General features: G+C 48.1%; 1 protein-coding gene across 1 annotated transcript in view; it reads left to right on the top strand.

The window, feature by feature from the left end:
• Positions 1 to 21,213, top strand: part of Nxn (nucleoredoxin) — a 27,706-nt gene extending 6,493 nt beyond the window's left edge. The window contains exons 6-8 of the mRNA XM_010642409.2: positions 12,161 to 12,340; positions 14,058 to 14,182; positions 18,056 to 21,213. Of these exons, the coding sequence (XP_010640711.1) occupies positions 12,161 to 12,340; positions 14,058 to 14,182; positions 18,056 to 18,238 (488 nt within the window). The 3' untranslated portion in view covers positions 18,239 to 21,213. The remainder of the gene's footprint in view (positions 1 to 12,160; positions 12,341 to 14,057; positions 14,183 to 18,055) is intronic.
• The last annotated feature ends 95 nt before the right edge of the window (positions 21,214 to 21,308 follow it).

Here is a 21,308-nt window from a genome sequence, read left to right as displayed (position 1 = left end):
AAAAAAAAAAAAAAAAAAAAAAAAAAAAAGGAAAAAAGACAGGATAGCTATTTCCTCAGCATAGTGGATTGGATGTGGGAGGAGTATGGAGCACATGTTTCCAAATGTGTTGACCAACACTGTCTCCAACAGAAACTGATCTTTGTTTCTGTCACTGAGTCACTGACCCTCAGTTTGCTCTTCTGCAAAATGGGAATGTAAAATATCTGACACTAAGATTTGGGAGGATTGATGAGAAATGTGTATAGAGCACCTGTCACGGTTGCTGAAGCATCATGGTGAGGGCTAAGTACCTTTCAGGTGAGGAAGTTACCTGAGAGGGTTGAGAACTGGAACTTGGAGTACGAATCATCATGTTTTTCAGAAACAATGATTATTAGAGAAACAGAATATTTTTATTCTTTAGTTTTATTTTTATTTTGGGGGGGTACCAGGGATTGAACTTGGGTCCTTGCACTTGTGAGGCAGGCAGTGGCACCACTGAACTAAATCCCCGGCCCCTATTTTTATTCTTTATTATGTGAACACTGCCAACCTAAGTCTTCAGCTAGACAGGCTTTTTTTTAAACTAATGGCTAGGGAGGTAGTTCTATGGGAGAGCACTTGCCTAGCATGTGTGAGGCCATAGGTTCAGTCCTCAAAAGATCAAAACATGGATGCATGGGGTTGTGCTTTGTCCTTCTTGTGGGATTCATTTCTTTACCCCCAAGGTGACACTGTGTTTTCGTTAAAGGAGATGTGACTATCTTTTTGTAACTGTGTGTGGGAAAGGGGTTCTTTCTCACCAGTACAACCCAGCAGGTTGTATCTCAGCGTCTGTTTCTGGCTTGTGACTGGAGGCTCTCTGAGGGCTACAGGTGAGACAATAGGCAGGCTGGGTAGGATCCAGGTCTTTCTTAAGTGTTGCCAGACTTCACTGTCTCCTTTGGTGCTATATCCAGGTGCACCTGTGCCCTGCCTCCTCAGTGAGCATGGACTTTCCATCATGGCTTTTTAGTAATAGTGGGATACTCCTGGGTTTTTAAAAAAATTCCCCATAGATACCAGCAGGTGCCTTTTATGTGTGACCTCCTCTGATCCTCAACCATAGTCTGGTCTCTCTTCAAATGTGCATAAAACATAATTCTGGGATGTCTTTGATCCTTGACACACACACTTACAGGTTACTTGAAAAGCATCTCACAGATGCAGGCCAAGAATGTCGACTGTCCCATGTCTGCCAGGCCTGGGCCTCCTGGATCTTTGCCTGGGATCCTGCTTGCTCTCTTACTTCTTTGTACACCCACTGGCCACCTTAGTGTCGGCCTCCAGTGTCCTAGCCCTAGCCCAGACTCCTACTGGTCTTAACCAAGTTATTTAACCTCTTTTCTCTGTAAAATTGGGATGTTTCATCAATATCCTTTACAGAAAAGGAGCTTTCTCCTTAAAAAGAGACAGACATGCAATTTAGGAGAAAACATAAGATAGAAGGCAGGAAATATACCCAGTACACACTGTCAGTATGGATATGAAAAATATTTGGCATAATTGCATGATTTACAGATGGAAATACAAAATTTGTGTCTGTCACCCCACTCCCCTTAAGATAATCCAATCCCAGTGTAGGGAAGATAACAGGGTGCCAGGAGAAGTGCATAATCAGCATGACCTTTCTGGACAGCAATTTGGCAGTACACATCAGCAGCTTGAAAAGTCTGTAAAGCTCTTAATTTAGAAATCCCATTTATAGGAATTTATTCTCAGGAAATTATCCTCTAGCATCCAGTAAAACCTGAGGTTTTTTTGAGCAGGGGGTGGTTTTGTTTTTGTTTTTTGGTGCCAGTGATGGAACTCAGGGCCCTATGCATGCTAAGCATGTAGTAGGCACGTGGTGTCTAGGCTACCCCTAGCCCCAGGTTTTTGTTATTTTTTAATCTTTCATGTACTTTGAATTTCATTATAGGCCACACTTCCTTCTTTCTGTGGGGAGTCACTGGGAGCAAGTCTCGTGCTGCCTTTGAATGGGTCAGATAGGATTTACACTGGGAATAGCTGAAGAGCAAGGTGTACCGATGTCTTAAGGAACCAAATAAGGTCAAATAAGTGCCATTTTGTACGGAGGCTTAGACAGCTGATACTCATCCCATGGAGGAAGCTGGTGCTGAGCCTCCCTTTGCCACTCTGCTTGGTCAGGGGGCCTCTCCTCTTAGGGGCACTGTGTTTCCAAACACTACCTCATCAGTGGAGTCTCCTACTTCTCAGAGGTAGGGAATTGCCCTTCCCTGAAGGTGGGGCCATTGAGATGGCAGATGTTGCTGGTGGTCAGTGCTAAGGCTGGGGTCACCTGAAACTAATGCATTCCCAAATGACTCCCTTTTGTAATACAGTACACAGCCAGTTTGGGGGAGTAGTCTGTGCCCCACTGTGTTCATTGGGATGCTTCTGAGAGCCCTTAGAGGGTGAGTAGCACAGAAGAGATGTCTTACAGGCACAGATCAAGACCCTTTGTGTTTCTCCTCAAGCTTAGGCATGGGGCAAAAGTTGGAGAGGCCTGTCTGTAAAATGCTGGCAGGGTTTAAAAAATGAAATTGACAGTTTTATGCCAGCCTCCAGCACAGAAGGGAACACTCCTCTCTAATGGTCCAGTGGTCAGTGGGTAAATATCACACACAGAGGAGCTGTGGTTGTTGGGAGTGGCCCAGACAATGGAGGAGAGAGTGAAAGGCTTCCAGAGGCTGGTTCATTCAGTGGAGCCTTAGGCCCTGGCAGCGTTTGAGTTCCTCAGCTACAAAGTACCGTCTGTTGGGCATCAGAAAGCTGACACGGAAAGACCCTCCCCAGGCAAGCAGCAGCTATCTAGCCATACTAAGAGTGAGATCCCTCTGGAGCCCAGCTGCTGCTCTGAGCACCCCTGCAGCCCAGCCCCACACCTGGCCCCTCCTGCTCCTCTCCTGCCATCTGCTCTGCTCTCCCGCTGTTCCAGCTCCTCACCTCCTGCTTCCTCATTCTCTGGTTCCTAGTCTCTCCTCCGTCTGGTGTTCCATGACCTTTGTTTAATTGACCCCCTGGTCTAATCCTCAGAGTCCTTCCCAAGAAGTATTTAATGGAATAATCTCAGTTCAGAGGAGACTCAGCCTTAGAGCTGTTAAGCCATGGGAGAGGGCTCTGGAGAGGGCCTCACGGATTGGGTGAGATTAGAGAGCGGCCTGGGGACATTGCAGGACCAATGTCAGAATAGGAGCACGAGGTGTGCTGTAGGGGCAGACGGAGGGTAATGCTGATGAGGCCACATGCAGAAGGCTTTGAGCAGAGTGCTGAGGCCCTTGGACTTGACCCTCTGGACGGTGAAGCCAGACTAGAAGAGAAACCTCAGAAGCGGGTCACTCACTGCTATTTCTGGTGGACACTGAGCCTCACTCTGGAATTCAGCATCGTGCTGCCTGACTGCCCAGCCTCACACAGGCCTGCTATGCGGAGAGGGGTGCTGCCCCCTTGAATATGAATACTCCCTTCCAGCCTCCTGTTGTCACCTCTGGTCTTCTACTTAGTGGCCTTCAAATGGTGAGGGAGTTTGTAATCCGTGTGCATTAGGCAACTCATTTCTTGTAGAAGCATAGGCTGTCATTAAGTTCTTATGCAGCTTTTTACATTCATCTTATTAATCGGAAGCATTGTTCTCATAGGTACCAGTTCAGGCAAGTTTTTGTATCTAACTGCCTCTGATCACCGAAACAGAAGGAACTCCACAGCCTGTTGTGGGCAGGAGGCCTGCAGAGAACTCAGCTCCATGGCCTTGCTCAGGCTGGGCCCCGAGTGGAGTGATGGGGGACATGAAGTAGAGCTAGCTGGGAGCTCAGTGACCACACAGGCATCCTGGGCCCATTGCTTCCTTCTTTTGTACCCTTTCCCTGTCCCTCTTCTGGCCCATCTCTCTAGCAGACTGCATGAGTGGAAATATGGCCAGCTCTCCTGAATTCTTTCAGTTTCCCCCTTCTGCATGAAACATCCCGTGGCTTCATTAGGCGCTGTGTCTCCACGTTGTCGCTTGTCTTCTTATCCCCTTTACTCTTTCTTGTTAGCATTCTCATCCTTATTTTCTAAGGTTTCCCTTTATTCTCCTAGGGACTTGTCTTCTTGATCTTGCTCCTGTTGTTCTCTCTCCCTCTCTCCCTCCTTTCCTGTCTCTGTCTCTGTCTCTATCTCTCTCTCCCTCATCGGATTGAACCCAGGGCTCTGTGCGTGCTAGGCAATTGCTCCACCACTGAGCAGCACCCCAGCCTCTCATTGTCTTTCTTGCCTCTTTGTCTCTGTTAGCTCTTTCTCCACTTAACGGTATACTCAGATCTAAGCCATAAAAAGCCCCCTCACCTGCTAAGCGACTGTCTCAGTCTACTGGGGCTGCATAACAATGTGTTACAGACTGGGTGGCTTACAACAGAAATGTACTGCTTACATTTCTGGAGGCTGGGAAGTCCAGCAGGAGCTGGTTGATTTGGTTCCTGGTGCCCTTACCTCCTGGACTTGCAGATAGCCACCTTACTGCTCTGTGTTCAAAAGGCAGAGGGAAAGAGCTCTAGTGTTTCAAGATCTTATTTATTTAATTTTTTTGGTACTGGGGATTAAACTTGGGTCCTTGTGCTTGCGAGACAGACAGCAGAACCACTAAGCTACATCCCCAGCCCTCAGGATCTTACTTTTAAAAAAAGTACATATAATATAGGGCTGGGGATGTAGCTTAATGGTTCCACTGCCTGTCTTGCAAGCACAACAGCCTGAGTTCAATCTCTGGGACCAAAAAAAAAAAAAAAAAAAAAAATCAAATAATAGTATCTCACTGTGTTGCCTGAGTTAGTCAAACTCTTTATGTTCAAGTGATCTTCCTTCCTCAGCCTCCTGAATAGCTGGGACTAAAGGGCCCTGTCATCTTGCCTGGCTTTTGAATTTTTAATTCTATGTAAATATCTAGGAAAATGTACTAGATGTTAGGGGCCTACTTACAAATTCAACTCTTTTAAACATTTAAAAATGATTTATTCATTTAAACCTTTTAAAATATTTAATTGAGGGACAAACAAAATGTTCTTATGTTTTTAAGTCTGTCTACTAATGCTAATAAATTTGACATACATGTGGAAGTACTATTAAGGTGTTTCAACTTAAAAATCACAAGTATACATCAGTTTCTTAATTACATATTTTAATATTGGAATCCCAGGATGGACCTGTTAGGCCACATTTTCTTAAGCATAACCAAATTCTGAATTTAAACAACAGATGTTTCACTTTGCTTATATTTTTGACATACAAAAAATACAAATACGACAAGTTTGATTTGTATCTCTAAACTTAATTCTAGATCATCCTGTTTGAAACTTGTCCACTTAATAAGGGAATAATTATTCCATTTGCATCATTTTGAAAGTATCTTCCCATAAGGCTAAGCTGCCCAGCATTCTGACCCTGTTGACAGCCTATTTATAAGACTGTATTCTTGCCCTCAACTAAGATGGCCATCTTCCCTTCAGAGCCCCTAGAATGCATACCTGTGGTTTGATTGGTATCACTTCTCAACTCTTGAAAACTGGCAGCTCCCCAGCAGGCTTTGCTAGGACTGGGAATTTAGCTCAGTGGTTCCACTGCCTGCCTTGTAAGCACAATGTCCCAAGTTCAATACGTGGTACAAAAAAAAAAAAGCTTTGATTCTCCAACAGGCTTTGCTAGCCCTTGATTGGATTTTTCTTTCATTTTCCCCTTTGGATATTTACAGGTCTCCAGCTCTAAATACATTTGTTTGTTTGTTTGTTTTTTGAGACAGGGTCTCACTATGTAGTTGAGACTGACCTGGAACTCACTATATAGCCCAGGCTGATCTCAAACTCACAGCAATCCTGCTGCCTCAGCCTCCTGAGTGCTGGGATTACAGGCATGCGCTACCATGCCCAGCTCTAAATACCTTTGAATTTGAAGGAGCTGTATATTTGTTCATAGTCTTTATTATAGTCTTTTTTTTTTCCTAGTACCAGGAATCAAACCTCAAGACCTTGCACTTTCAAGGCAAGCTTGGCACCACTGACCTAAATCCCAGCCCTGTTAATACTCTTCACAACATCTTAAAACTGACAAGTCTTTTCTTTTTGAATTCTGAATATGTGTGAGCTTTCTGGGACACCGTAGTTACAATTTCCAAAGTCATTCTATTTATGTGTTCTTGTGTACATACGTGCGTGGGCACACATGAGTACACATAGTCACGGTCGGTTTCCAGTTGCGTGTGTCTGGCATTCGGTAGATCCTCCAGGGATGTCCTTGGGTGAGTGAGTGGCTGCTCCCAGTGTGGCTCTGTCTGGGTGCCCTGGGCTCTCGCACTCCCCATTGTTTCTCCCAATTGACCATTCTGTTTGATGAAGGTGCCTTACAGAGCAGCTCAGGGGTGTTCTCCTGCCCAAACCACCTGAGCCACCTCCACCTTGCCCTGTCCGTGTGCCTTGTAGAGAGGGAGTTACTTGACCTGACAGGGACTTTGCTTTTTGGTGCTATCCTGGCAGACGTGGGTGATGATGAGTAATGCGAAAGGAAACTGGAGCCCCGTGAGCACCCTGGGAGCTGCATTTAGAGTGTTCCTGGATTCTGAGTTTCTGCAGAGTGAGGGAGGCCTTATAAAATGCTGACAGTTTGTTGTGGTGTCCCTGGTGTGGGGGACCTTAAGACAGTGTCTCTTAAGTCACTCCTTTCCTGGGTTAGCAGTACCTGCTGCAGGCTTTGATGATGAAATTTGTCCCGGGCTGGACAAGCCAGTAGTCCTGCTGTTAGGGGGAGCAAGAGTTGTTAGAGCCTAGCTGAGACGACTTAGTGACTTAGCAAAAAAATCTATCTCAAAATCTAATATTTAAAAGGGTCCATGGATGTAGCTCAGTGTGAAGGCCCTGGGTTAAATGCCCCGTGCTTCAAGAAAGAAAAAAAAAAAAAAAAAGAGCCCTTATCATTAGCTCCTCTTGGGTACCCTGGATCGAGCCCAGGCTGTGAGAACCAGCAGACTTGTAGGGCCAGCCAAGCTCCCCAGGAACTGGCATCTGGCTCCCATCCATCTCCTTTGTCTCACCAGTGTAGCTGGCTTCCCCTGAGTTGTAGGCCTTCCTACTTCCAGGGCTGTATACAGTCTGGGGAGTTGTGGTCCTATAAGCTGTTCAAAAATGCCTTTCTAAAGAAACCATTTAGACACTTTTGGCAAGAGGCAAATCCCATTAGCAATTGTCTAAGGAATCCTGGGCTCTCAGAACACGGTATTCTTTGCAGGGAGGCTTAGAGCCCACTCTCTCTTGGGCTAGGGGTGCTAGCAGGTTTTCTTCCTGTCTCCTCTGTCCTTGGGATTTGGGGGGAAGACAGCCTAAGGCAGGGATGGCAACCCTTTTAGAGGTTTCCATGATACAAACAGCCCACTGTGGCCATAGACTCACCACCAGTGGCCTAAGGGCTGTGTTCAGCCTAGACTGATGCCCATCCTGCCCAGCAGGAGAATGGCCTCTGGTCGGGGAGAAGCCTGGGCAGGGGGACTAGTGGGTAGCTTTTGGCCTTTGGCAAGGAGGCCAAAGTATGAGAGCCCTTTTCTGTCCCAACTAGTCTTCTGTTTCTTTCCCTTTTTGTCCATCTTTCTCCTCCTGCTTTCTTCTCCTCTTTACTTGTTCCCTTTCCTCCTATTCTAGTTCCTTCCTTTCTCCTCTTGCCTTTTCTCTCTTCCTTGGCCCTTTCAAAAAATAAATTTGAGTGAGAATCTGTAAATATAAATAAAAACGACACATTTGGAGCTTTTACTTTTTCATCAGGAGAGGACAAGCAGACCATTCTTGCATATTTGGGTAAATCTCAGTATGGAAAGGGCTGGTGTAGGCTGTTTGGAGCAATCCTATTAGCTGGCAAGGGCAGGCTGGGGGCAGCCTTTGTGTGTCATTAATTCTGAGAATACAAAAAAGAAGAAAAAACATGAAAGGACAGAGAATCATGTAATAAACACCCATGTGGCTACCCTCAACTAAGGTGGCGCTCTCTCTCTCTCTCTCTCTCTCTCTCTCTCTCTCTCTCTCTCTCTCGGATTGAACCCAGGGCTCTGTGCGCACTAGGCAATTGCTCCACCACTGAGCAGCACCCCAGCCTCTCATTGTCTTTCTTGCCTCTTTGTCTCTGTTAGCTCTTTCTCCACTTAATGGTATACTCAGATCTAAGCCATAAAAAGCCCCCTCACCTGCTAAGTGACTGTCTCAGTCTACTGGGGCTGCATAACAATGTGTTATGATTGATACTGGTATTTTTGCTTGCTCAGGTATTTAAAATATAAACCAATGAGTATAAGGTCCTGTGCTTAGTTCCTAGCACCCCAATAAAATGAAATAAGGACATACATGAATGGGGAGCATCATTACAGACAAAGTCAAGAGTTCCTTTACTCTCTTGCCTTCTTCCTCTTTCCTGGGGGACACTGCCATACATTGCACGTGTAACTTCCTGAGCTGTTTTTACATTTTTCATATACATATGTCTCCATGAATAATATATAGTTTTTCTTGGTGTAGCTTTTAGAAGCATACTTAAAATGCTGTTATGCTATAATAGCATTTTTTTGCAACTTGCTTTTCTCACTTGCACTGTTCCCAAGATTGACTGTATTTATAGTTCATTCATTTATCTTCAGTGCCGCTCCATTGTTGATCCTAGACTGTATGTATTGTAAGAGCACTGCCATACATGCCTTTCTGCCTGTTTCCTGGCACAGGTACTAGCCTGAGGAGCTTTGGATCTGCTGCCAAGTTCAAGTAGGTCCAGGCTGTCCCTTTGATCTCTCTTGGGTTTCTTCAAGTTTCCCCTCCCAAACTGCCTGCTCCTTCCCATCAGCTCTCTAAGCAAGGGAAAGTTTTGGGGATACAGTGAGCAGATCTGACAGTTGATTTGGCCGAGGCTTGGGTTTGTATTTGTCATCCCCCACCCCAGCCCTAGGGGCCTTCGGTTCTGATTTTTCATTCTGTGTTAATCTGCATATTAATGACCCCATTTAAGAAAACCCAAATGTATCTTATCTAACCCACATTCCTGCCTTACTAGCACAACTGTTTCCACTTTTCTGAGTCCCTTGGTCTCTGTTCACAGGCACACACTTCCACATAGCACTTGTAGTCTACATTTTTCCCTTAATATACAACAAAACTCTTCTGTGTTGCTGCATTCCTCACAATGGCCATTTTCATGATTGCATGGTATTTTACCCTATGAGGCCCCCAAAGCTGTGCTTCCAAGCAAGGATCTGCTTTTCCTCCAACTTCCTCCTCCCAACTTCCAGCAATCTTTGGGGAATGAATACCATCCCCTCTGTTCATACTGCTGTCCAGCTGCAGAGAGAGCTAGGTTACAAACCCCTGGCTGATTCCCTTTCTCCCTGCGGTTCTGGAGGAGGTCAGCTGTTAACCCCATGTACCCCTTTCCCTTCTCCCAGTCTCCCAAAACTGTGTTAGTAATAGAAAAATAAACTAAGCTGGGTGTGGTGGTGCATGTCTATAATATCAAGTACTCAGCAGTTAAGGTGGAAGGATTGCAAGTTTTTGAGCCCAGCCTATAGACTGTACTAAACACTCACAGATAGGTTCCCCCAGGGGAAAGGAGTTTGGAGCAGGCTACTTAACCTGTGGCCTTTCTTCTCTGCTTTGAGGAAGATGGGACTCTTGGTTACTGCTCCAGGTCCAGTCCCAGGCCTGGGGGTCAGAGGTTAGCTCTCTCTAGGAATATAAGGTATATGTTCCAAGCCCCCAAATTACGCTTAGGTTGGTTGAAGTAAAAGACATCCCCACCCCGGTACTGGGGATCAAACTCAGGACTTTGTGCTTGCCAGGCAGGCATGGCACCACTGAGCCTGTTTTGTTTTTCTTTTTACCAGCCCCATTCTTGACAGACGTTGCTGTTACAACTCTGGCTATGTTGACACTGTCTCTTCTGTTCTTTAGCTCACTACCTCCAAGCCAACCTGTAACCCAGGTTACAGAGTGTGGTAACCCATGCCTATGATCCTAGCACTCAGGAGACTGAGGCAGGAAGATTGCAAGTGAATTCAAGGCTATGGGCTACATAGTAAGTTCAAAGCCAGCCTGAACTACATAGTGAGACCCTGTCTCAAAAAAAAAAAAGAAAGAAAGAAAGAAAGAGAAAAAGGCTCCAGTCCTCTGTAACTCTGCCTGCTCACAGCTAAAACCATCAGCTTAGAGATGACTTTTTTAAAAAATGAGCTGATTGGGCTAGGGATTTGGCTCAGTGGCAACCACGCCTGCCTTGCAAGTACGTGGTCCTGAGTTCGATCCCTGGTACCAAAAAGAAATAAAAAGTAAAAATGAGCTGATTTATAATAATGGTGAATGGTTATGGAGTACTTACTGTATACTAGGTACTCTGCTAATAGTATATTACACTAACATATTCCACCCTGCAACCAATTAAGATAGGAAACTCATTATCCTCATTTGGCAGCTGTGGAAATGAGGCCTGAAGAAGCTGAGGAATTTGCCTGGATCTTGTCTTCCTTAGAATCCTGACTTGTGATTCCCCCAGTCCGCTGACCCACCAGCTACCCCAGCCAGCCAAGCAGGGAATGAGTTCTCAAGCCAAGCAGCGATGAGTGCCCCTTTTTAATTCCCTGCAAGAAGCCCCTCACTGCCAAAGCTTTACTGGGATGTGGTAATGCGGAGCTCTCTTGCACAGCTGACTCAAGTCCAGGATCTGATCCCAGGGATAGAGACACACCTGATTTGGGCCCAGGCTTCTGGGGAAAACGCAGTTGTCGGGACAAGACTGGAGAGGCACTTGACCCCTGAGCTCTGACACACAACTTCTCAGGAGTCCTATTCATTGCCAGGTGTATCTTAAAAGTCCTCAGGGAATGCTGGCTGCATGTGTTTGTGTGTGATGTGGCAGGAGTGGCAGTCCTAGGGCCCATTTCTCTCTGGACCTGTTCCCTGACACGTCAGCCACTTCTCCTAATAGGTGTGAACATAATGGATTCGTTTATTTCTTTAGAAGACAGGCCCACCTCTGCATGCCCACTGCGCTGGCTGCCACAGCAGGTTACAAAACACCAGGGCCGTATTTCTGATACTTTGCCATTCCCCCATGGAGAAGTAAAATGTCAGTGGAGCAAATTACTGACCGAATACTTTGGAATCTATAAATATTAAATTGCCTTGGCTTTCATATAAAATTCAAGCTCTGTTCTGGCCTGAGAGGAAAGGTGCCGGGATAGCTTTGGGGGGAGGGGATGGACTGCCAGTGTAGAGACAAATGTCCCCAGAGTGCAGGGAGGAGGCTGACCCTGTGGTGGGTTGGGGGCAGCCGAGGCCAGAGGAGAAGCAGCGGGGAGCGGGGTGTGAAGAGCAAAGAAGTGCAGACACAACAGGACTGTCCCCCAGGAGGGACCATCCTCCATTTTTGCCAGAGGCCTCATGGTTGACAGTGTGTGTTTTGCAGGCAAACTACATTACATTTCTTACTCCAGCCCAGAATCCCCTCTGGGGATTGCCCTTCAGCATGTACTGGCACCAGGGCTGGGCCTGGGGTAGGGGACTTAAAAATTGTCCTCTTTCCTGGCTTCTGCTGCTACAGCCTTGGACCCAGGCTCCTCCTCCCCTGTATGCCCCTCCTCATCGTGCCCTGCCTTCCTGCCTCTATTCCCATCAGTTGTCTTGTGTTTTGCGTGTGCGTGTGTGTGTGCGTGTGTGTGTGTGTGTGTGCGTGTGTGTGTGTGTGTGGTGTGTATTCTTATGCCACCTTTATCAGTTTTAGACTCCCTACAAGTGGAAGGTCTTCTGTGTCTTTAAGGAGTCACCAGTGACCACCTTTTCCAGGGTACCAAGACCTTGTGTTCAGTCTTCTTCTGCCTCACAGGGCTAGGGATCAAAATAAGGACCTTTTGCATATTAGGAAGCACTTTCACCATGTTGTGAGGACACCGAGGCCCAGGCAAAGCAATTGCTCAGGGATTCTAGAGAGGTTCCACACAGACACAAGGAAGTTTTATAGTTACTAAGCAGCCAAGCTGGATCCAGCCCAGGGCTTTCAGGCTCCAGGCCTGGATTCTTAGTTGGGAGTGTGCCTGGGGTTCCCAACCTGGCTGCCTCTCCTGAGCTGGTGGCCAGATGAGCACTCTTTCTTGCAGGCATCCCCACGCTCATCGTGCTGGACCCACAGGGGGAGGTGATCACACGGCAGGGGCGGGTGGAGGTGCTCAACGACGAGGACTGCAGGGAGTTCCCGTGGCACCCCAAGCCCGTGCTGGAGCTCTCTGACTCCAATGCTGTGCAGCTCAACGAGGGCCCTTGCCTCGTCCTTTTTGTAGGTATGGAGCTCAGTGGGGGCCCCAGGGTGGAAATGGGCCGGGATGGCCTTGCTTGGGTATTGCCTGTCCTCTCAGCCTCTTTCTGCCACTAACTGTGTTGAGCTTGGGCCTTTGTCTCTCTGCAGCAGCCTCACTTTTGACCCCAATGATTTATTCATGGTTCTCCCTCTGGGGGAGGTGGTCTGGGAGCTGTTGCTGATGTGCTTTTTCTCCTAGTTGTTCCCGGCTGCCAGCTGGGCAGAGTAGGTTAGGCCTGGAGGATGCCCCCAACCCCCCATGAACAGAGCCATTGTTGGAAAGAGGCAGGGCTGCACATACAGCAGCTGCAGGGGGCTGGGCCCCCTCAGGCCATGGCTCACCCCAGGCTGCCTCTGAGCTCTCTGTGTTCCGACTGTTCTGGGACTGCAACAGCTGGCCCGGGAGCTCAGGGAGGCAACCCTGGCTCTTCCATCCTCACTGACCACTTAGGTGGCTGCACTCATACCGGGCAGAAGGACATCAGAGCATCCACTTTAGGATCCCTTATCGCCCAGTGGAATAAGCAGATTGCCTTTGCAAACTGAGCAGAGCATAGTTCTAGCCAAGAACTGTGTTGCTCCCAGCCTTGGGACTTGCTCTCCTGCAGCTGAGTTGCTGTACTAGACCATGGCTGAGATGGGCCCTGCCTGCTTTGCTAAGGAATTGGGGAGCAGCATCCTCCTCCATTATCTAAGGTCTGGTTTGGGGAGCACCAGGAGGGGAGCTAATAAGCAGACACAAGGGAATTCTTAAGCAATTGGACTTGTAGGCTGGGTCTGGGCTGGAGGGGTGGGGAAGACCCCCTGGAAAGAGGCAGCCTTGGGGAGTCTCTATGTTGGGGCTTTTCTGCCATCCTAGGTTTAGGGAGGAAACAATTCTGAACCCAGGGACAATTAGGTACCTCATGGCCATTAGCAGATATGTGGAAAGAGGGCCCCAGAGAGGCAAGTTAGATAACATCACAATTTAGGGGATCCAGAGAGTGTCTTTCCATCTCTTCGTGTACTGAGGGCCTCTTGGGTGGTGCAGCACTGCTCAGTGAAATCCCTGTATAGGAGCCTGCTGTCCCCTTCCCCTGCTTTTGCCACTTGGGGATGTTGCCCTTACTCCTCTGTGACCTGGGACCTTGTGTGTGTGGCTGTTCCTGTTGGGGGAGCCTAATCTATGCTCTCCTGTGCAGTTGGCCTCCCCCTCCAGGCCAAGTCTGGTGCCAGCTGTGAAGGTGCCTACCACCATCAAAGCTACAGACTGGCCCTCATTCCTGCTTCCCTCTCTGACAGTACTGCCATTTTCACTGCAAGGTCAGAGGTCCCAGGTCATGGCTTCTCATTCTGTGATGGAGCGAAAAACCAGGAGGGACCTCATGTCCTTGCTTAGGGGGAAGCCCAGCTTCCAGGGTGGGTCTGTGAGGAATTCAGTGATGAGGTGTCTGCCCAGAGCACTAGTAATACTCACTGAGGCAGGTTGTTCCTGGTGAGCCAGTGCAGGAAAGTGCTGTATTCTTTGCTGCTGCTACACACATATATGCACATGTGTGTAAACACACTCTGCTGCACACAAGAAGTAGACCTGTGTCTAAGAAAAAGTTCTTTTCCACTCAGGGGCTGCTCAGGTCTTTCTGTAGCTCAGGCCCACTTGGTGGGTACCACCATTTAACAATCTAGAGTTTCCCATCTTTTTCTGTCTTCTTCTGTCACAGATTCTGAGGATGATGGAGAGTCTGAGGCAGCCAAACAACTGATTCAACCAATAGCTGAGAAAATCATTGCAAAGTACAAAGCCAAAGAGGAGGAGGCACCACTTCTGTTCTTTGTGGCTGGGGAGGTAAGTGTGGAATGGGGTCTGGCCCTGGCAAGGCTGGCTCACATGGGGACTTTCAGGACTTGAGTGACACTGGCCTTGAGATTTGAAGGGACCTCTGGGTCTAGGTTGACTCTGCCTTAGACAAATGTGGAAGAAAAGGTGTGTTCGCTGAGGAAAACCACTTCCTACCGCTGCTGCTCCGTGCTTCCTTCCTGCCCACTCGGTAGGTAAGAACAGTGAGAAGCCCTCTCAGGGCTGTTACTCACCCTGGCTGTGGGGGAGACCTCACCACACATATTCACCATTCACTCTGGCCATGCAGGGCTAGGTCAGAAGAGGCCCTGGATGCTTTACACAGTGGAAGATTGTTAATTCCTCCACACCAGCCTGCACAGTAGCCTTCGCCCATTGCAGGGATCCCAAATGGCTATAGCTGGGGTCCACAGTCACCAAGCCAAGTCAGAGAGAGCTTAAATTAGAAGCTGTTGCTGTTTCCAAAGTTCAGCATCCAAGCCCTGGCCCTCTGTTGCGCTGGCCAAAACAGGCAACTTGTCCCAGGGTGAGAAAGCAGGCCCTGGCGTGGAGCCCTCTGCATAGGTGCCCGTCTGCCCTGAAGTGTGAGAACCTGCATCTCGCAGACACCGCTGTTCTGCAAGATGGCCACACAGCGCAGGCGCACTGCTTGCTCCCTGACGCGAACCCTCCGCGCATGCTCACTGCCTCTTACCCAACCCTGGCGCCCCCTGAAGCAGGCTTTCAGCAATGCTCTGAGGCCGTCCTGTCCTGTGTGCACCCGTCTACCTCCAGTTGGTCAGAGCCCTGGCTCATTTCATGCTGGTTGAATCTCAGGAGAGGCATGGGGAAGACACCCTGAACCACCTATTCATCACCTCAATAGCCGACCCTTTGGGGCCCCTCGAAGGCAGCTCCAGTCGCCCTGCCCAGCCCAGGGGTGGAGGGGAACAAAGAGGGTTCACAGGCCCTGCCTCAGGGCTCACCAGCCGCTGCACACACAGTGCAGTGAGCTGCTCTGCATGTATTAAACTCTAACCCCTGGAGAATGGCTGGGAAGAAAAGATGGGTGCAGAACAGAATGGGCTGAGCGCTGTGGGGCGGGGCTTTGGAAATGAGGCTGAAAGGAGCATTTGCAGGTTTTCAGGATCCCAGGCACCCAGCCAAGTGCTTCACCTGCCATCTCCTTTGTATCTCACCTCTCTGGCTGGGAATTTAGTCATTGTTATATCTCACCAAGGAGGAAAGTAAAACCTTGACAGGTTGAGGGACCCCTGCGCTCCCTGCAGGGTGGCTGTGGGTACTGTACTGGTGCTGGCTCATCCTCACATCCACCCTCGGCAGGGAGCCTCTGTTAAATCTACCCGGCCCAGAATGGAACCTGGGCTTGGAGAGGTGTCTTGCTAAGGTCACACAGGAAGTAGGCAGCAGAGAGGGGGCTGAGGTGAGGACCCAGTGGCTCCGGAAGCAGAGCTCTTCCTCCTTTGGTCCATGGTCTCTGATAAATGGACTCAGTCATGCCTAAAAGGAGGAGGGGAGGGTGAGGGCAGAAGGAAGGCTCCCTGGACCCAGAAGGCTGGGCAGTGGTGGCTGTGTCATCCACTGTTCCAGTCCCCGAGTGCTCCAGTCTTGCTGTGCACTTCATCAAGGCTTCTGACTTTGATGGCTTTCTTGGTCCATTCTCTGTCCTCATGCTCTGAAGCAAAGCAGCATGGAAGAGGAACAGGGAGCTGGAACATTGGGCATCGACTGAACCCAGGACTCTGGCCTAGGGTCAAGGGAGCACCTTTTTTTCTGCCTTGCTCCTGTGCCCTGTGGTAGACAGAATTTAGCCCTTCTGAAGCCTTAGTGAAGGTTAGAATTCATCTCCCTGTTGTTTGCTCAGAGGGACATGGAGAGGGGAGGCAGTGGAGTCCTGGGCTTGGTCTAGGCCTCCTAATGGGAATGAGATGTGCAGTACTTGTCCAGGTGCCTCCCCTGTTTATCATGCAGATTTTTTATTAGCCCGTACAGAGGCGCTGATTGGGTGAAGATTGCCAGAGATGATGAATCACCCAACATTGCTGGGAAGTGCATAATGTTTTAGAGGAAAGAAAGACTATCACTAACAGTCTTCCTAAAGATTTGCTTTTTGAGAAAGTTGGTTTGGGTTTGTTTGTTTGTTTTTTGTCTCAGAAATCAGTGAGCTGTAAAAATGCCACCTCCTCATCCCCATTTAAAGCCAGAAATAATATAAACCCTTTCTTCACAGGCAACTCAGGATTTTCATTAAGTTTATTATTTATTTATTTTGTGACACTGGGGATTGAACCTAGAGCTTTTTCACTGAACTGGATCCCCAACCCTTTTATTTTTTATTTTGAAATAAAGCCTTGCTCAGTTAAGTCACCTGAGCTGGGCTGGAACTTTTTTTTTTCCCAGCACCGGAGACTGAACTCAGGAACTTGCGCTTGCGAGGCAAGCAGCGGAGCCACTGAGCTAAATCCTCAGCCCTGGGCTGGAACTTTTAATCCTCCTGCCTCTGCCTCCCAAAACACTGGGATTACAGGCATATGCCACCACATCTGGTTCTTTAAGTTCAAAATATTTTCCATTTTATAGCAAAATAATCCAAGAATGGTAAAGTCTATTTCTGTTACCTATCAAATGAGGGTCAGTAGTATGAAATGTCAGCCCAAGTGGTCACTCCCTGACAAACCTTCTCATCGTTGGATTTGTGTTTGTTTTTTTTTTTTTTTTTTTTTTTGGTACCAGGGATTGAACTCAGGTCCTTGTGCTTGTGAGGCAGGCAGCAGAACCACTAAGCCAAATCCCCAGCCCTAGCTTTTATGTTTGAACAAGGCAGTACCTGATATGAGAGTTCACCTGGACCACTGGTCGGAATAGGTGAAAAGTGCCAGCTCCTTTCTCAGACAAATGCAGCCAACCAGTGAAAACTTTAGTGTGTAAGCAGCCGTCTGGTGAGGCAACTCCTACCTTCTTTGAAACCACAGTGTGGAAGGTAGTGAGTCATTTCTATTTAAAACCACTCCAAATTGAAGTCCAGCTGGCCTCAGATAATCCACAGAGGTGGCTAACAATAATTGAGAGCTAATTGCAAAAATAAGCAATCAAGCCAGACTTGTGGCATGTACTGGTAATCCTAGCTGCCAGGGAAGCTGAGGAGGGGAATCATAAGTTTGAGGTTAGGCTAGGCAATTTAGCCAGACCCTACCTCAAAATAAAACATACAAGGGCTAGGGATGTAGTTTAGCGGTACTGCTCACAGGCAGTCAATCCTCAGTACCACACACCACATAGCACACAAAAAAGCAAAGCCAGAAAGGAATAAATATGAGAAAAGAAAAAAATGGAAACAAAGTCTTTGTAAATAGGGAGGCATGGAGGGGTGAAAGAGTGGGCAGGGGAATGGGGAAAAAAATAATAACCAAGATATCTTATATAAAGGTACAAGTTTCCAATAATGAATGTCAGTATATTGTATACCTATAATGTACCAATAAAATTAATGGGGGGAAAAAAAGAAAGAAAAAGCAAAGCCAGGCATGGTGATACACACTTGTAATCTCAGCCCTCAGAAAGTTGAGACAGGAAGATCACCAAGTCTGAGGCCAGCCTGGGCTGCCTCAATCAAAGAGCATCACATTTTTAAAAATCAGAGGGCATTTTAAAGTTACTTTCATGCTAATAAAGACAGAGACTCACCTATGGCTCAGGGGATGCAGAGGGAATTTTACAAAGCAGTGGGCTTCTCCCTAAGGCAGGGTGGGGTCACCTTGCCTTGCAGGGAGGGGCGCTGTCCATGTCTTCTGAGGAGAATGGGCTCCTCAGGGGACTCTTTTTAAAACTTACTAGTTTTCTCTCTCCTTTGGTGACTTCCAGGATGATATGACTGACTCACTGCGAGATTACACCAACCTACCCGAGGCTGCCCCTCTGCTCACCATTCTGGATATGTCCGCCCGGGCCAAGTACGTGATGGATGTGGAGGAGATCACCCCTGCCATTGTGGAGGCCTTTGTGAATGACTTCCTAGCAGAAAAGCTCAAACCAGAGCCCATCTAGTGGAGCTCTGGGCTCCTGAGCCATTATTTAAGACTCAGTCTCCTCCTCCTCCTTCCCTTTTTCTCCTCTGCCCTTGGACTTTACCACCATGTACTGAATCACACAGCCCAAGAGTCCAACCTCTCTGTGGTGCCTTGTTTCTGCGTTAATTCCTCAGCCAGCACCCAACAGTGCACATCCACACAGCAGCAGCAGAACCCACCGTGTTGGGAGACTGCTTGGGATGTGTGCAGGTGACATAACCTAGCTAAAACAGGGACTGCAGCACTCTCTCCAGTTCACTTGTCATCTCTTGTGAAGGCACTGTTATGGTGAGGGACAGCAGATGGGGGCTCTTACTCTGGGGTCAACACACATACACAGCACCCAAGACAGCTGGAAGGGAACTGCTTGGTGACAGGTGCACACAGGTGAAGCAGAGAAAGAGCCGTAGGCTCTGCAGGCACCAGCTAAGAGCTGTTGGTGAGAGCAAGTTTTTCTGGGGGACCTCATCTTTTTGGTCCTAGGTGAAAACAGCAGCTTGTCAGTGGGTTCTTGGGCAGCAGGCCTCCAAATCTAAAAGGAAGCTCATGGGTTTTGGGGTGAGAAAAATGAGTAGCTATGGTAATGATTCATATAGCAATTGCTTACTTTTATTGAGCTCCTACCATGTGACTAGAGTTTGTAATTCCTTTCCTACCTCTTTCTTCTTTGCTATTAACTTTCCCCTAATTTCTGCCTGCTGCTGCAAATAGCTCCTACTGTCTTGGAATTTTATTAATGAATTCTTTTCCTTGGGCTTCTTCCCAAGATACCGGGCTCTGAGTTCTTAGGGGAGCTCTGCCAAGCTGGCACAGACCTGCCTCTGCCCAGCTCTGTGCCTGAGGCTTCTGGACCTCTGCCAAGGCACCTGCACCCCCTTGCTGTTACCCTTGTCATACCCTTTTCTTTTCAAAGCAACACTAAGAAGCAACAAGAATTTACCAGAAGCCAATCTTTTACCTAAAAAGAAGCTGCAGTGGAAGCTGGTGCCCTAGGGCAGGAGTGGGGGCAGACAGCAGGCAGGACGAGTTGGTCTTGGGCCCCCTTTGTTGGGCTCAGGTAGGTTGGCTTCTTACTTGAGCTGAACTAACCACAAAAAAGGGAACCAACAATGCCCTTAGGCTTTGAGGGTGGAGGGTTTAGGCCTAGGGACTCACAAGGGCTTTTGCCTGTCTCAGTCAGGTGTCAGGGTCTTCAAAAAATCCTGGGCGTTACCCTCAGCTTCACTCAGCACTTTGCCAACCAAAACCATTTATTTGTAAAACCCAGAGCTATTGACACTGTCGTTACTTACTGAAATGGATTGTTGGTTTGTAGTGCAGAGGTATAAAATCAGTTGGTAATTAGACTATTTGATGTTGCAGCCTGAAATGCAATCACCTAGTAAGAAATAAAACAGGCATCTCTGGACATTACCATCCACTTGGCCTTCCCTGATCTATTGGGGTGGCCAGAGACAACCTCTGGTGGTTATGTTCCAGGATTTTCAAGAATCCCAGGAACTGGGGCTGGCGATGTAGCCCATTGGTGGTGGAGACTTGCCTAGCAGGGGCCTAGCAGGCCCTCAATTCATTTCTTGGCATGGGGTGAAGAAGATGTGGGGGGATCCTAAGAATTACCTTGGCCATCTGTCAAATCTTGATTCCAGAAGCCAGGAAGTTCATTTGGATGAGAGTGCCAGAAGAAGATCCCTTCTGGAGCTCTGGCCACCACCTCTCCTGGTTTGCCTTGGCACTTGGAGGGTAAATTCCCAGATTGCAGAAGTCACTGTGGACATTCCCGTGGTCTCCAGTCCTGCAGGGGAGCTAAGGGCTCTGAAATCTGAGAAGGCTGTGGGGGGGTGGGTTCACACAAGACCTAACTCGGTGTCTTAGTTACGTTCTTGTTGCTCAGGCACAATACCCAGGACCCACAACCTAAAGAAGTTCATTTTGACTCACGCGTTCAGTCCACAGTTTGCTGGCTCCAAAGCAGGATGGCATGGCAGAGAAGCATAGTGTAGGGAAAACTGCTCATGTCATGGCAGCCAAGAAGCTGAAAAAATAAGAGCCACAGAAGGAGAAACACCCTTCCTGGTCACACCACCAGTGACCTGCCTCTCCGACAGGCCCCACCTCCCAGCAACAAGTCAGCTGTATCACTCCCATCACAATTCAGTCACCTTCCCAAAGCCCTGCCTATGAAAGCATGAGGCTCTTAGGGAGCGTCTAGATATAGACCATAATGTGCAGCATGGGTGTCCCTGTGAAGAATGAGGCAAGACTTGGGGACACCCAAGCCCAGCTCTAGCCAAGGCTAAGGGACTTCTGAAGGAACTCTCCCAGTACCTCTCGGGGTGGGTACAAGATGAAGTCCCTCCCTTGGAAGATTTCTGTCCGTGTCTCCCCCCACCCCATATCTTGTGTCAAGCTTTTCTTAGAGGCCAGAGGATCCCTTTTAGTAGCTATTCATCTTTGGGAGCATAAGCAACAAGTCCAGTGATGAGTTGCTGAAGTCACTGCAATGCAGTAATTGGGACATCTGTGATACTTTGACCTGTACTGGAGTGACTCTTCTTACTAAAGCCAACTGGATCCTTGTCACCAGAATTCCCCTTTCGGAACAGATGTGTAGGTTTATGTCAGCAGGGAAGATTTACTAAAAAGGTCTAGGTCTAGACTGTGGCTACACTGGGAGGAAATACTAGGGAAGAGCTCCATGGTATGAGAAATCCTAAAGGTTATTGATGTAGATAAAGTGGGTGCATGGCAGATCTCACCAAGCCGCTCCAGAATACCTTACAAGGCTTGTTGCTATTAGAAGTGATATATTCAAAGGCTTCTACCAGCAGCAAGGGAAGCCATGCCCTGCAGGTTGAGACAGGAAAATGGCTATAGAAATGCCACCTGGGGCAGGAGATTTAGCTCAGTGGTGCCTCCACTTGCCTTGTAAAGTGCAAGGGCCTGAGTTTGATCCCCGGTACAGAAAGAGAAAGAAAAGAAAACAGAAGAGAGGAGAGAGAGAGAGGGAGGAAGGGGAGGAGAGGAGAGGGAGAAAAGAAAAAAGGTCA

The sequence above is a fragment of the Fukomys damarensis genome, unplaced genomic scaffold (genome assembly GCF_012274545.1).
Source record: "Fukomys damarensis isolate Sample0158 unplaced genomic scaffold, DMR_v1.0_HiC HiC_scaffold_13, whole genome shotgun sequence".
NCBI lineage: Eukaryota > Metazoa > Chordata > Mammalia > Rodentia > Bathyergidae > Fukomys > Fukomys damarensis.
This window is presented reverse-complemented; position numbering and strand designations above follow the sequence as displayed.